Source organism: Eutrigla gurnardus, assembly GCF_963514095.1.
Source record: "Eutrigla gurnardus genome assembly, chromosome: 18".
NCBI lineage: Eukaryota > Metazoa > Chordata > Actinopteri > Perciformes > Triglidae > Eutrigla > Eutrigla gurnardus.
Genome location: NC_139929.1, coordinates 9988466 through 10003707, shown reverse-complemented (window position 1 = coordinate 10003707; position 15242 = coordinate 9988466). Strand labels below are relative to the sequence as shown.

Below are 15242 nucleotides of genomic sequence, written 5' to 3'. Positions count from 1 at the left end.
GGGGCAATTTCAGTCAGGTTGAAAATCACCCCAAGGTTGTCTCATAGAATCTCATGTAAAATAATATTTTTTTTCAAATTTCAGAGCTTTCAATGCAATCTCAATGGGTTCCGGGCCTAAAAAATCGAAAGTTGGGACAACTTACAATTTTAAGGCAACAAACTGCAATAGAATTTTAAGTTGGGAATGACAACTTAACTTTTTAAGTTCTGTTTTTGAGTTAGTAAAACTTTGAATTTCAAGTTCTATTAACTCAACCTGAAGTTGCAGTAACTCACAATCTTGAGTTAGGAAAACTGTAAAACCTTAGTCATCTTGACTTAAGTCTAAGTTGCAGTAACTCTTAATTTTGAGTTGAAACTACTTTAAATCCTTAGTCATCCTGACTTAAGTCTAAGTTACGGTAACTCGCAATTCTAAGTTAAGAAAACTTTGAAACCCAAGTCATCTCGACTTATGTTTACGTTGCGGTAACTTGACATTTTAAGTTGTGAATACTTTAAATCCTTAGTCATCTCGACCTCTCAAACTTGCAATAACTTTGAAATATGAAAACTTTAAAGCCATACTCATAACCCAACTTCAACCTGCAGTAACTCAATACATCATGCATGAAACAAATTACAGGGGCTATAATATCTGAATTCAAATCTTTTTTTATTGAACATGTCTTGCATGTCTCAAATGCTGTGCAAAAGCACAGAAGACCAATAGCTCACCCGATCAGGTGAAACAGTTGCTTTCTTAAAACATTGAAATATCAGCACGCGCTGTATTAAAATCCTTTGTATCGAGTGTCAACGACTCAAACATTTCGAAATCCAAACAGGAATGCATAATACAGCATTATATAACTGCTAACGTGCAAGATTCTTTAGGCACTTACAATAAGAGTTGGGTAGAAGGAAGGCATACCAATTTAAATGTAGAAACTGCTCTTCAAGAATCAAATTAAACTGAAGAGAAATTAACAAAATACCAGATAAAATCCTTCCAACTCAGTACCTTATGTGTCATAGATAGTGAGTGAGTGACTGGCGTGCGTGCGAGTGTATGTGTGACAGGAAGAGAAGAGATATATGGGGGACTGAGTAAAATAAGTAAATATACAAAAGGGCAGCATGAACATTAACAATTTAAAACATGCCCAACATTAGTTTGTTTTCAACAGTATTTGCAGCTCAACATTAGGTTCTGACACAGGGTTACAGAAGAAGTTTGTTTTTGAGGGATCTGACTCTTGCAGAGAGATCTGTCCCCAGCTCCAAGAAGAGCTTTTGAAACGTTTCAAATGTGTATCGCAGTTCCTTGGGAAACTGGATGTTCAGGGCGTATATCAGCCCAAAGAGCAACGCAAGGGCCGTTGGCAGGTCAGGGAGGTCTTGCAAGACGATTTGTTCTTCTAAAACCACAGCTACGTTTTGAAGTCTTGCAGGAGCGGAACTTTGATCCTCCATCACCGAAAGTATCCCCACAATGAGACCCCTTGTCTTCTCCTCCTCTGGGTCAGTATCCTTGTGATGACAGACAAAAACAAATGTATGATTAATAAATGAAACAAAAGGTTTGTCTTTAAATTCCTATGGCTCAGAATAAGCTCTTACTCTCAAATAACTATACAAAAAAGATTACATTTATTTTACTTTGAGACACTTATGTTAAAAAACAGAACATTTCCATCTCATATGTAAGTAAATTCCAGACTGAATAAAGTAATAGCCAACGAAGTACATCTTTTTACGACACTTAATGCATTGACATAAAGAGGGCAAGGAGAACATTGGAATGGATCAACTGGATGAAAATAAAGGGCAGAGAGGTTAAAGTCAATAACAGAATAAACATTATGATCCAAGCAATCTATTTTAAAATATAGCAACAGTATAATCCAAGTGACGGTTGCTACTAATGACCACTCACCAGACAATTCCTGAACAGCTTCTCGTGACTCTCACGGAGAAATAAAGGGAGGCCCTTCAAAGCTGCGGTCTGTCTGTGTGCTGTTATGTAATTTGTCTTAAACACAAAGAGATGGATAAAAAACATTACTACAAAATCAAAGTAACATGTACTAAAGTAGAGAGCAAACAGGAAAACGTCAATGGTGAGTTTATCTGATATATTTCGTCCAATTTCAAATTTAATCACACAATTTACTGTATAACTGAATGAAGCACACATGGATTAAGTATTGGCTTACAGCTGTTTTCTTTCACGTCCAATAAATTGTAGACACATGCAAGTCTAAGGGTTAATCATAACTTGTGATAAATATGTGTATAGCTTTTTGACTGCTACACGTGCCACTTTCTTCTCTAATAATTAATTAATTAAGTAATTACCCGATGGGTAAGTTTCCACAACATGCAACTTATTACTGCGCTTACTGCGCTTAATAAATATACCTGTTCATCCAGTCTTTCAAGAATGTCATCCATCTCGGGGAGAGAAGCTGCCCCCCTGGCCCGATAGAGTCTGAGAAGTCCTGGAGTGTGCTCACTAATGGCTCCTCTAAAGTCATCTAGTAGCTTCTTGTTGGTGATCCGATAGAATTCTTCCTTGATCTGTTTAATAAAGGAAGGACAGTAATTTCAATTTCAGCATTTTGATTATTTTTAGAGGAATTAAACCACCAAATGTTCATATTTTGTACAAACTCCATTAGGATAACATTTCATCAGCTGCTTACCTCTGCCTCGCAAAACAAAGCAGGCCATCTCCCTTGCACTTCTGAGACCATAGGCTGTAGCTCCACAATCTCCTTGCGCCTCAGTGAGAAAGTCAAATCCATCCGCTGCTTTATGAGTGCATCATTCTTATGCCTCTTCTGTGACTCCTCAACCAGTCCCAGTCTTTCCTCCTCCAACGAGTCATCAGTTTGGTTATCGGGATGGTCAGGAACATGGTTAATCTCACCTCGCCTTGGTCTCTTCAAAGAAGACCCTGCACCATCACCTTCATCACTCCTCCTTTTCCGGTTTAATTGCACACTGCATTAGTTTAATCGATGAAAAATGTACGTAATCGACGAAATTCTTATATAATATATATATAATAGGATAATATACGAAATTCAATTAGTCGATCGTAGATTAATCATGCCCATCCCTAACTCTGACTGTAACTCCCCCCCCCCCCACCCCCGACGTCTGCCCCTCTTATATACTATGGTGTGCCCGCATGCACGCCCGCCTGGCTGAATGGCTGAAAAGCACAACATGCCCCAGCGAAAACGCTAGTATTCATTAATATCCAATCACTGAAATACAACAACCACACAATAGAACACACAAACTAACCGTTGAATTAAGGCAGCTGTACAGGTCTCACACGCCGTAAAATCAGTTTTTTTTTTTCCAATGGAGTCTGGTGACTTGGAGCTTAGCCACCAGACTTCATTGAAATTCTACGGCATGGAAAACCATCCTACAGCTTCCTTAATTTAACAGTTAGTTACACATGGCTAGAAGATATGTATATCTTGCAATAACGAGATATGTCTAGTAGAATACCGAGTGGCCTATTTGAACTTGCCGGTCTGAAAGGACTGCAGTGCCGTTCTCGCTCGACTGCGCTGTTTGCTGCTTGAACATACCGAGACAAGCACCGCATGCATCGTGCTAGCTTGCGATAAGCTAAAGCTAACGGCGACGGCGAGCATTATTTATTCTGTTTAGGGTCATACTATCGTCAGTGAAAATGCATACCATATCCACTTATTTATCATGTATTATATTCACATTCATGAAAAAAACTCACACTTCAAGTCTAATTGGAAAGAAGGTTAAAACTTGCCTGTGTTGTCTCCAGCCCTGACGAAAGACGACTCGTGGGAGTTCAGGTAACAAACCTCAACTCGGAAAGTTGGCTTTCCCGCATTTTACGACAAGGACATACGAGTTGGCAGAACTTTTTTACTTGTTGTGCACAGGTTGTGCATCCCAACTGAAGGAAATAAGTCGTGATAACTTACAAAATGCTGTTGAAACATAAAAAATGCATGGTTTGCTGGAGTTACTTACATTTTTAAGTCAAATAGGAATAATTTATTTTTTTAAGTCTTAAAAACTTAAAATACTTTTTTAGGACAACAATATTAAGTTGGAGTTTTTACAGTGAGGGCTTGCCCTTACGCGCTTTCATCATACAGACAGCGGCGGCGCCAGGGTGGGGCTTGGTTGGGCTATAGCCCCATCGAGAATTGTGTTAGCCCTACCATTAGCCCTACCATAAAACCACCAAGAAAAAAACAACAACAAAATAATCAAGAAAAGTGCGGAGTCCAACAGCACCACCACGTCACGTCGTAACGGCATTCAGGCAGCTGCGATGACATCTGTCACTGATCTGGGTTCATTAACAGACTGTATTGTCCGTACGTCAACGTCACTCATGTGAGCCCGCTTTTAGTGTATGCTCGACACAGAGACAGTAGGCTACTAGTTTGTAAGCTACCTGGCTCTAGCAGTTAGCGTTAGCGGCTTATAGTCACTTACGTTAAGTTAACGTTAGTAAGCTGGTCAAAATTTATCATGGATAAATTTGTTTTTAAACGTCGTCGGACGGAACAACAGATGGCGGTGGCGGGCGTGGTGGATAAAACTACGGACGCAATGTTGACACCTGCAGGGGAAGATGACCACTCGGGTCCCGGCTGTTAACGTAACTATTCACGTTTCGCTGTCTCTGTCTCTCTCTCTCACGGTGTGTGCGTGTTTATAGCTGTGGGAGGGTGTTGTCAGCGCTGCCGCCAGGATTCAATTTCAATGTACGCACAGAAACGGCAAATACAACAACAAAAGGAAAAATACTTTTTTAAGACAAAATCTAATGTTTTCAGTATGAGTAGTGTATATCATGGTGATAGGCCCCGGAGCACCGCAGCAGAGAGGTGACGAGACTAGAGCCGAGCAGTATTGTGTAGTGGAGAGGGGCCAACACACGCTATGCATAATTGCGCACACACGCGCGATCGTCCTCTCAAATGTGGCTGCGTCTCTCCAGGTCACTGTGTGAGAGAAAGAAAAGCTCTGACTTGCTTGGGCAGACGTTGTTTGGTGTCACCCGCTGATTTGCATAATTTAAATATCTAGCCCACTGAATCTTCCAATCCGGCCCGGCTCAGCACCATACATTTTTTTTTTCACCTTCAAAAAAAGTATGCACAGTGCGTACAGGATTCCGGCTGGCGGCGCCACTGGGTGTTGTTATATATTCACATTGAAATTCTGGCATTGATTTGAGCCCCCTAAAAGTGCTATTTCTACGACTGCCATCCTCAGATTGTTATAAGTGTGTGAAGACATTATGGAAAGGACACTGCAGAGAAATAAAACATTTTATTTTCCCTGTTGCTTTCTGTGCCCAAGCCCTGCTCAAGGAAAGGTCTTCTAGTGAAATCTAAAAATATTCTGGCACAAATAAAAAAAAAACTACCAACAGCCCTCGAATTCAAATTATGAAAAAAAAAAAAAAAAACGTTTTAAAAACCTTCAGAATAAAGATAAGAATGAAACTGGAAAGTTTGGAGGATGTAAGTGCTACTGAAGTGGAGATTTCTGGTTGAAAGAGAAAACACCCTTTAAAGATATGGATTGTTACATTTCCTAACATTGTGAAGACACTATAGGTTAAAAGAGTAGACCCATTTAACTTTAATATTCTTTACGCTAGTCTGAAAGAAGAAAGCCCACATTCTAAACATATGTTATGACCAGTGCATGACAATGAGATGTTTTTACATTCTCCCCTTTATAAATAGGATCTATGCTGCCCATTATTGTCGTTTTCCAATGGTACTGAGTGGGTGAGGCTCAATACCAGTAGATGTGGAAGGAACGGACAATTGCAAATGCTAACAAAAGGTTGATATTAGCATTTTATAAAGTCGAGTTGAAACCACGTTTCCAGAGTATCTAGCTTCCGTGTTGTGGCGTATTGTGGGAATCGGGACAGACAGGCAGAATTTAACACCGGGAGAAATTTGATTTGATCGTTGAAGAGATGAGCTCACAACCTCCTCGAGCTCTGTGCAGAGCCATAGTTCCAGATTGATTGATGGATTTAAGTCCTGACATTATTGGTTGAAATTGGTTGGTTCTACTCGATGTAAGCATCCCGTCATACTTTGTTTCCCAGAAAGACAAACGGGATAGGAAATAGATGCAGCCCAATAGGACACAAGTGTTGTAAAATTGGCTTGGACTGAGAAAAGGAAGAAGAGTGACATATTAAGTAATGATGGAACAGGGCTTGGTTAACAATTTGCCCTGGCTATGGTGCAATAATGTTCCTCTGCAAAGAAAATAAGCAAAAAAAAAAAACAACAAACAAAAAAAAAAAAATGGAAGAATGAGATGTGATCATACAAGCAAAAGAGTGTCTGATTTAAAACAATGTGCCCTGCAGGAGCCATGGTATGATACAATCTGAAGTGTGACATGGTTACGCTGTTTATTTGCATTTAGATAGTTTTATCTGCTCTGCAGAGTTGATTCCGACGCATTCGCATTGTCATCCCAATAAGAACATTAAAGGACATTTCCACATCCCAAGATAAGGCTTTTTATGCGGAATTATGCAAAAATATTGCAGGTGCTGTGGGATTACCATATGGGTGTTTGATGCAAATCGAAACCCAACTCCGTGGCCTCGGCAACTATTAGAGGTGAGCTTTTAACAACATAGCACGCTCACTCAGATCAGCGCTGCATGCGATTCAGGAGATGTCATCGCTCGCTGCTAACTAGCCTCGTCTCTTCCAAAACAGCCAAACAACCTCCCCTGCTGAGGCAGCCGCGGAGAGCCAAGTGATATCACGATGCAAAAACATAATCTATATGATCTCCCTAAAAACCCCCCCCCAAAAGCCCATTTATCTGCCTCGTACTCTTCCTCACCTCTGGGTTTGTCTCCCTCTTCTGCCTCATTAATGATGTCAAAGTATGGATAACAGTGTAATTATTACTGCCTGGCCGGGCTGCTCTTTAGCGCCTGGATGTGTCATATAAATGACTTTTGATTGCAGGGATTTAGCCTGAAGGGAACTAAAAGCACCTGTGTGGCTTTTTATTTCCACGTCGGGGGGGAAGCAGGAGGGAGAGAGGTGGATGTACCGTTCATCAGGGAGCGTTCAGACACGGCACTTTTAACCACAAAAGAGGGGAGAGAAAGGAGCCAGGCAAATAAGGACGGGGCAAAAAAATGTTCTCCTGCCTTGACAGACTTAAGTAGCCTATTACACGATGGCGAGGCTTTCATCTATTACTTCAAGGAGGTAGAGAAGATAATCACCACTGTTATTCCCCATCTGATGTGCCCCAAGCCACCTATTACCCCGTGGCCTGCAGCACTCTGCTGAATACAGAATACAGTGTTCACTAGACATGCAGCGAATGCAGAGGTTTTTCTAAGAAAGACAAAAAAAGAAAGAAAGCTATGTCGGTTGCCTGTGAGGGTCTTTGTCACCAGAGCTTCCTATTTGTGCATAGTGGATTATAAAAAAAAAATGACAACAATAATGTTGCAAACATGTCTGTGCTGCCTCATTATGCACCATCATCACGTAATCACCTGTATGGATGTTAATTAGGTTAACGAGAGCGGGGGGCCATCCTCGGCGTTGTCCAGCTACGCCGTTTGTCCCCTATCTCCCGCTGCAGCCTCGTTTCAAAGACATTGAAATATGAAAGAAGCTTCATTTATTGGGTCATTAGTTCTACTAATCAGCTCTCTAATTACAGGCCATTACAGTGGGGGTGTTTGATGCATCCCCCTCTCCCCAGGACCTTGGACATGATGCACTCTGACACTTTGTCTCGCACAAACAAGCAGCTGTCCTGTGGCTGAGCATCCGAGGTGTTAACCTTTCGCAAGAGGTCTGTTTTTTAGACAAATTAATCCCAGCGTGCGTTCAAATGAGCATGTTTTTAGACGGTTTTGCCAATTGTTGTTTTTTTTTTATATAGAAATGGTCCGATGGATCGATGGAGACCTTTATATTATAAACGTTAAAAAATGCTAAAGTCTCAGGGGAAACAAATTGATTGCAGCAGCTGATAGCGCCATGAATTCAATCTGCAATCGCTATCTGCTTTATCTCAGATGAGATATTGTGCTTATGATATTACAGCATTGCCTGGGCTACTAAAAAAACAACAAAAAAAACACACATTGTCAATCACATTTCGGGTGAAATACATTTTGTCATGGATCACGTTTCCTCTTAATGTTCTCAAATTTAGTTTTTAGAGTCTGCAGTCGTTTGAGACAGGATGGTGGACGGGTCAAAACTGCTGTTTGTGTCCGATGTGAATGAAGACATTTTTGTTTCAATTTCATAATAATTTTAAGCCAAACCATGTTGTTTTGTATCAAATTTAACCAAGTTGTTTCGTTGCCTGAACTATGTAGTTTTATCGTGTTTTTTGTGTAGTTGTTTGTTAACCATGTGTTTCAATCTGTGACCACTTGGTTTCTGTGTCTGATTGCAATTACATAAGAGCACTTGAGGTCAATGTGAGGAGTGAGAAATAGCCTGAGCCACGTGAGTCGACCCAACTTCTTTCCTTTCATTGTGCCCATACATCACAGAGCGCACACATGCAGGTGAGTGAAATAATACTTCATCACTGAGGAATATATGAATTACTTTTTGAGACAATTGAGCCATGTCTGCAGCGATCCCAACTCAACAGAAATGATAAGTGTGTCTCCACACGAGAGGGCCACTGAGGCACAGAAGCATAACTTCATGATTATTTAAATCCCCCCTTTTTTCCTCTCTGGTATGTTCAAAACCGACATGAAGGGGAGCTTTATTCATCTATTTTTCATGACACAACTGTCACTGCATCCCATAATAGATGAGTTTGAGCGGAGCATGACGATGCATTCGCCTGGCGACAATCACTGCTGCCATGATCACTGGAAAGTCTCGGGTCACGCTTATAAATGTGCTTCAGTTACCACCAACTTGAGACTGTAATAATTACACTATGGCTGTTGGCGGCGACTATACACATTTGCATTTCTGCCAAACACGGACTTGTACTCCTGATACATCTTGACTACTTCTACTTCATCTTCAAAACATATTTTCACAGCGTGGCACCTTTACGTAAAGCAAAACACAAACAAGACTATCAACAGCAATGAAATGAAATTCAGGCGCTAACATTGGTCTGCTTCTTTGAAAAAGGATGTACCTGAGCCCTGCAGGGACACTTTATTGTGTCATCGCTGGCCAATCTTCACAGCAGAAGGGGCAACTGTTGGCACAAAGGCCCTTTGATTTTCCCGAATTCCCAAAGTGGCCCTGAGATCAGTCCAAAGGCCCTTCAAGTAACAGTGTGGTCAAGAGAAGTGCCTCTGTACAAACCTGTCTCCTACAATATGAAGTATGTGTACAGGTGGCAAACATGTTTGAAACATGGTTTAAAGACAAAACAAAATATGCTAGAAAGCTATGGTTAGGTTTAGACACATCTTGGTTTCGTTTAGTTAAAAAAAACCCCAATGGTTTGACTTGAAATGTTGATGAAATAAATAAAAAAAACCTCTCTCAAAACGACTTGGTTTGCACGGGACACAGACAGCAGTCTCCTGAGTGAAAGTCCTCCCCAAGATGCAACTGTAATATTTCACAATAAACTGCATTATTATTACTTCACAGGCTTAAAAATGGATATTTCACAATATATAAGTATGCAAAATGGTATTGTGAAATTAATGCATCACCATGTTAGAGCAAAAAAGAGGGGTTTCCCTACATCCAGTCCAGGGACTGCTAAATACTTAAAGCTTCAGTAACAGTAATGGTACAGTTACATACAGTCATTCTACATTAGCATACTACTAAATCACAGCAATGTACTAGTGTAACTATTGTTAGGTTGCAGTATACAGCTGTAATTTTACATTAATTCACTTACAAAATAATACAGTAACTAGCAGCCAGTAATTAACTGTAACATTTGATTTTATTTGATTTTTTTTATTTGTTCCTTCCATGAAAATGCACATTACAATATAAAGTTGACACACAAGTCCACATCACATATTTCAAATTAATGACATGACTGTAAAATCATTTGCAGTGTTTTCTGACACGTTGAGAGGAAACTTAATCTATGGCGAAATACGTTGACCTTTAAAACATAATTCACAATGCAGTTTTGTTGCGTGGGAATGTAATTTTTTGGAGAAGAAGCTGCTCTGAAAAACCTATAAATAAGTGTTGTCTGCGCTCCTGTGATCGGCCAGGAAAATTACGAATCCTGAATTTTCACCCTGAGAAGCTTCACCTTGTAACAACATAATATCAGACAGTCCAAAATGTGTGCAAGAAGGTGAGACTTTGCATCTAATGGGGGGAGGGCTCTTCCTGTCAGGATTCTAAGGAGCTTTAAATCTCCCCTTAAAGGTGACTTTCATCCAAAGAATTTAATTTCTACCTTTCACTTTCATGCAACCTCCACCCATAAATTACAACTACGCCCACGTGCTGAAATCATGGCATGTTTTGTGAATGAGGACTTCCTCATAGCAGCAGATTTGTAGATGTGGAGTTGGCCGAGAAGAAGATCAACACATGTACCAAGTGGTATGAATATCAAAGTTTGGAAGCTAAAGCAAGATAAGTCCGTCATACTTAGGAAAGTTATGAGGAGCGGAATTAATCGGCTTCCTTTGGCGACCCCCTGCTGATGAAATCTCTAACCTGGCGGGATGGCAGCTGATCAAAACTAAAAATAAAAGACTTTCTTGAGAGTCTGTAAGACTTCTTGTTCTGAAGTTGTGATGGTGTTGAATGTTTTCTCTCCCTTTGAGATTAAGACAGTTAGGTTTAGCCAAAAAAAAAAGACACTTTGGTTAAAGTTATGTAAAGATTGTGGTTTTGGTTGAATCTTCAAAAACGTAACATTCTTTAACCTTAACCATGTGCTGCCAGTGCAACATAACCATACAAATGTGCAAAAATAATGCCATAAGCAACACGAGCAGATATAATATTGAGAGATGAAAACAAATAAATACAATTATTTTTTTGTCGCTAATGTATTGTTCTCCAAATCTTGGAAAATGATTGATCATAGATGCCTATTTATTGGTGGTCATTACTGCTGAATGCCCTACCCACACACCCAACAACCATATTATATATAACTTTCTAAACAGATTTGGGGGAAAATAGTCAAACACATATATTTCAGCACCACGGGAGATTAACAGCGATGACGGACATATGCCTATATGCAAAATACTTAACGGTATTGCTAATCAAAAGTTAAAGGAACGATACACATCATGATAATAATCAATGCCAACAAATTAATTTAGTGAAAAGGCTTTATAGAACAGTGTTTCCCAAACTTTGTTCATGGAATCCCACTTTTATACAACTGAAAACCCATTGCAAAATTCACCAGGCCTCATCTGTAAATCAAGAGAGGAGCCCATTTGTGCATGAATATACATTCTTGAGCATTTTTACTGACATTTTCACATCACCCTCTATTATCTTGAATACGTAATGCAGTCGTTTCAAAGAGAAGGTAGTTTTATCATGTGTTGGAGGAAAAAAATTAAACCAAATAAACGAGTTGGGTGCAAAAAGAAACTCTTGTTTTATCCCCATCAGCTAAACACACAGAAGAATGTAAACTAGCCTTTCATATTAGATTTTTATGTTAGAATTTGGCTACGATTATCAAAACAATATGAGCATTCAGGTTCCCTCGTGTGGCATGAAGGGGTACTGTAGATATGTATATTAAATTGGTTTGTATGAAAATTGTAATGGAAGAAATTTTGCAAGTTTATTTTGGAACCGAAATAAAATCTGCTGCGTCCCACCTTGGCATCCCGACCCCCAGAAAGAGACAATATTATCGGCTACAAAGGCTGTCTAACATTGTTCCACATACAAAAAAAGTGAAGTGCATGCAGTAAAATATAGTGAATTGCCTGCCATGAGCCCACACATCTCCTAAATATTCAAAATCATTTTTGGAGTTAGTTCTTTCCCAGGAAAGTTTTACTTGTTGTATAATGTGTGCTGTGCAGTGAGGAGTTTGAATGTAAATTTGGCCTCACTGTACACTAGCGTGGGTGTTTTGTTTTTTAATATATCAAACTAAAAGGTTGTTTGAGGATGTTATGGATATTGATCATGTTTTGGAGCCCTAAATGTATTTTGAGATTCACATTTTTGCTCGTACTGAGTCTCATGAAAGTACAAAAACAATTGTTAGATCATTAGCAGGGACGGATTGTGTGACTGTTTTTGGTTTCCAGTGGTTGTACTGCAGACGAAGGCGCTTCTCATCTGAATATAAGACTATTAAACATGATGTTGTTATAATAAATATATAAACATGGGCCAAGACAGGCGCATAAGGAAACATGTGGAAACAGTTCATCAAAAGCATACCGCATACCCACGCACACAGTAGGAATCTCTCTTCACACAAGTCAATTTCATACAACACCGCTGGAGTCGTCAGTAGCCTCGCTGTCAAATTCATATTCATACGTGTCCACAACAAGCACAGATGGGTGCTAGGTGAGCAGCTCTGACTCTGACAGACACGCTCTTATCGCCTCGGCAATTCTATTACAATTAGAGGAGGATACTCAACAATGTCAATATAATGAATTCAATTATCAGATCCCCTGAGGCGCCGTCGGAAGGATGTGAAAATGACTTGCAGAACCAGGGGTGTCCTGCATGCAGTGCAGCCAGCGCTCCAGGGTGTTTTTCTTTTTAAATCCAGTGATATTTTGAAAGTTTCCCACAGGTTGATTGTTTTCTAAATGCCAAGAGTGAAGTCATCTCCGAGGATCAGACAGCCAATGAGAGGTTTTCACTTTGAATTCATAATTAAACCAGACTGCCCTTGGGTTTTTGTCTTGAATGGATTTTTGAAGGCAAGTGCTCTTCTTCAAATCTCCTTCAATCATCATGTAGACTACATACATACAATCTGACCTCTGCTTTGAAACCATCCTTTAGCTGATAAAGACTCTTGAATTTGACCATTTCTAACCCCAAACAACTACATACTTGTTCATTTGTTGTGAGCTCCTGCGATAAAGATTCGATTCCAGCAATATCTTTATTATGTCTGCATATATTGTTGCATTGTGAGACATGTTTAAAATCAATGAACAGGATGGCATGATGAAAATATATTGGATTTACACATTATTCACATTAATGTAATAAAGCATCTTGTTTTACCAAGATTCCAGTGGATGTTTGCAATGGATTATACCTACATCTGACATTGAATTGAATTGACAATTAAACCACATTGTCAATTACATTTATTGGGGATATTATTTTCTTAGTTGCGGTTGTAAACATGTAGTTAATGTTATAAAGTGACTTTGTCATGTTATTTGAGTTCTGGATATAAATTAAAATAAGTCAACATTGACTTTTGGTTTCACAAAGGACACAAACTGCAGTCTCCTGGGTCAAAGTCCTGTGTTTGTTTGACCCATCCATCCATAACTCAATATATCCTATGCAAAATGTGACAATTTCACACATACGTGTCTGTTTAGACAGACATGGATGTACATGGATGTGGTAATTCTAGTTGTCTGTTTTTCATTGTCTTCTGAATTGAAGCACTTTTTCACATCATCTTCAGAGAGATGATTCATAAATCAACTCTGCTTGAAACCATCTATTGTTAGGAAGGTGAAAACTTAATTTCCGATCAAGTGTCTCTAAAGTTGTGCTCGCTTTTCAAGTGTACCATGAAAGAGAAGAAATATCCCACTCAACTTACTCAATGATGTCATTTGAGAATCTCAATCAATATGAGATACCTCTGCCTCTAAAGAATGTGACACTGATGTGGGTGTTCAAATGTCAGCTCTTACTGTAGTGCACACACATCTTCCAAATGGAGTCATTTAACGAGGGCTGCCCGACTGGTGGCAGGGCACAGCATCAAACGTGTCATTCGACAAGGAAATAAGGAGGGAAGTAGACGCTGCACGGCTGAATGCTCTCATCCATATTCAACGTGTTTATTGTGAAAATGTGTGTATTGATCAGCTGCCTGACCTCCTCAATCCCCCCCCCCCCCCGAAGGCTTCGTTTTGCAGCTTATGCTTTGCAATACAAGCAATCAAAACAGGGCGAAATGCTTCCTTTTTTTCTTCTTCTCCCATTGCAAATTAAACTCCCACCTGCTTAACAAAGAGACCCTCCGAAGCATGAGCACCACCACCTTTTGTGTTCGGAGCCCTATTCGACAGGGGTGGTGCCAAATCGGGTTGCAGCGGAGAGACGGTGCATTCACTGGGAATAATGGGAATGATCGCAATTTCCAAACACACAGTAGGCTCAGACAAAATGCATATATATATATATTCCACCCCCTCTGTATTCGCATAAGAAAGGATAAAATGCTCCAGAAATTACTGTAAACCAAGACGTTTACTCATGTATTCTTGTTTGTATTATCTGTCGGTAAATATGCGCTTGAGCTAAGGAAAGATGACTAAGGGGGCAATCCGTGATTCATGCATAATCGTTGCCTCCGGTTCCGTGCACCCTCATCTAAAGGAGAGTGTGGAGAATATAGGGTTCAAACACAAATGTATTTATGCTGCTAAAAATCTTTTTTTTAAACTGCAAATTATAAACAACCCGTTGCCAGTTGGAAGGTAAACAGTCATGTTGGCGTCTCTCAATTTACGCATTTGTAGCACTTCTGGGATGTGGAGCTGGCAGCAGATGAGTTTGTGGGTGATGTGGAAGATGGGCCATCGTAGTGGGTTTGTCTGATGTTGATTAACTGGTGAAGTAGCCCAAGGCGACAGCAGGAAACACCTTTAGGATTCCTGTTTTTTTTTTTGTGGTGACATTGTGGTGACAAGTTTTGTTACTCGCCTTGCAACAGCAGATAAATTAATATATTGTGGATATAGCAAGATATTGTCACATTGGTGTTAATATTCATGTCCAAATCCAATGAAAAGAGTGAATTAATAAGTGTTGTGTTTGTATCCTGATATGTCTTCTTCCTCTGTGACATAGAGCTCTACTCTTGTCCAAAAACTATAAAAAATACTTTAATATGCCACACTGCTAGATGACATTCGGTCATTACTAAGTGGTAAAGTGAAGTGAAGCCGACTAGACTGCTGTGGGCTCTGGTTGCAAAAAGAAGTCCGACTGGATGGATGTCTGAGAAAATGACCCTACTTCTCACTTGATT

At 39.8% G+C, this 15242-nt stretch overlaps 1 protein-coding gene across 1 annotated transcript; it reads right to left on the bottom strand.

Moving 5' to 3' along the window:
• Positions 1–421: 421 nt before the first annotated feature.
• LOC311029101 (uncharacterized protein) lies at positions 422–3023 on the bottom strand. The gene is made up of 4 exons (XM_084034035.1): positions 2690–3023; positions 2406–2564; positions 1921–2016; positions 422–1514 (listed from the first exon to the last, which is right to left on the bottom strand). The coding sequence occupies exons 1-4, from the start codon at positions 2789–2791 to the stop codon at positions 1206–1208; spliced, it is 666 nt and encodes a 221-aa protein (XP_083890161.1). The 5' UTR covers positions 2792–3023; the 3' UTR covers positions 422–1205.
• Between the last annotated feature and the right edge of the window lie 12219 nt (positions 3024–15242).

Bases quoted from the DNA above. Each gene is read 5' to 3' on its own strand.
- LOC311029101 (XM_084034035.1), bottom strand. From the start codon at position 2,791: ATGGATTTGACTTTCTCACTGAGGCGCAAGGAGATTGTGGAGCTACAG. The intron at 2,565-2,689 runs GTAAGCAGCTGA...TTTATTAAACAG, and splicing joins CTTTGTTTTGCGAGGCAGAG to ATCAAGGAAGAATTCTATCG. The intron at 1,515-1,920 runs GTGAGTGGTCAT...TGTCATCACAAG, and splicing joins AGCTGTTCAGGAATTGTCTG to GATACTGACCCAGAGGAGGA.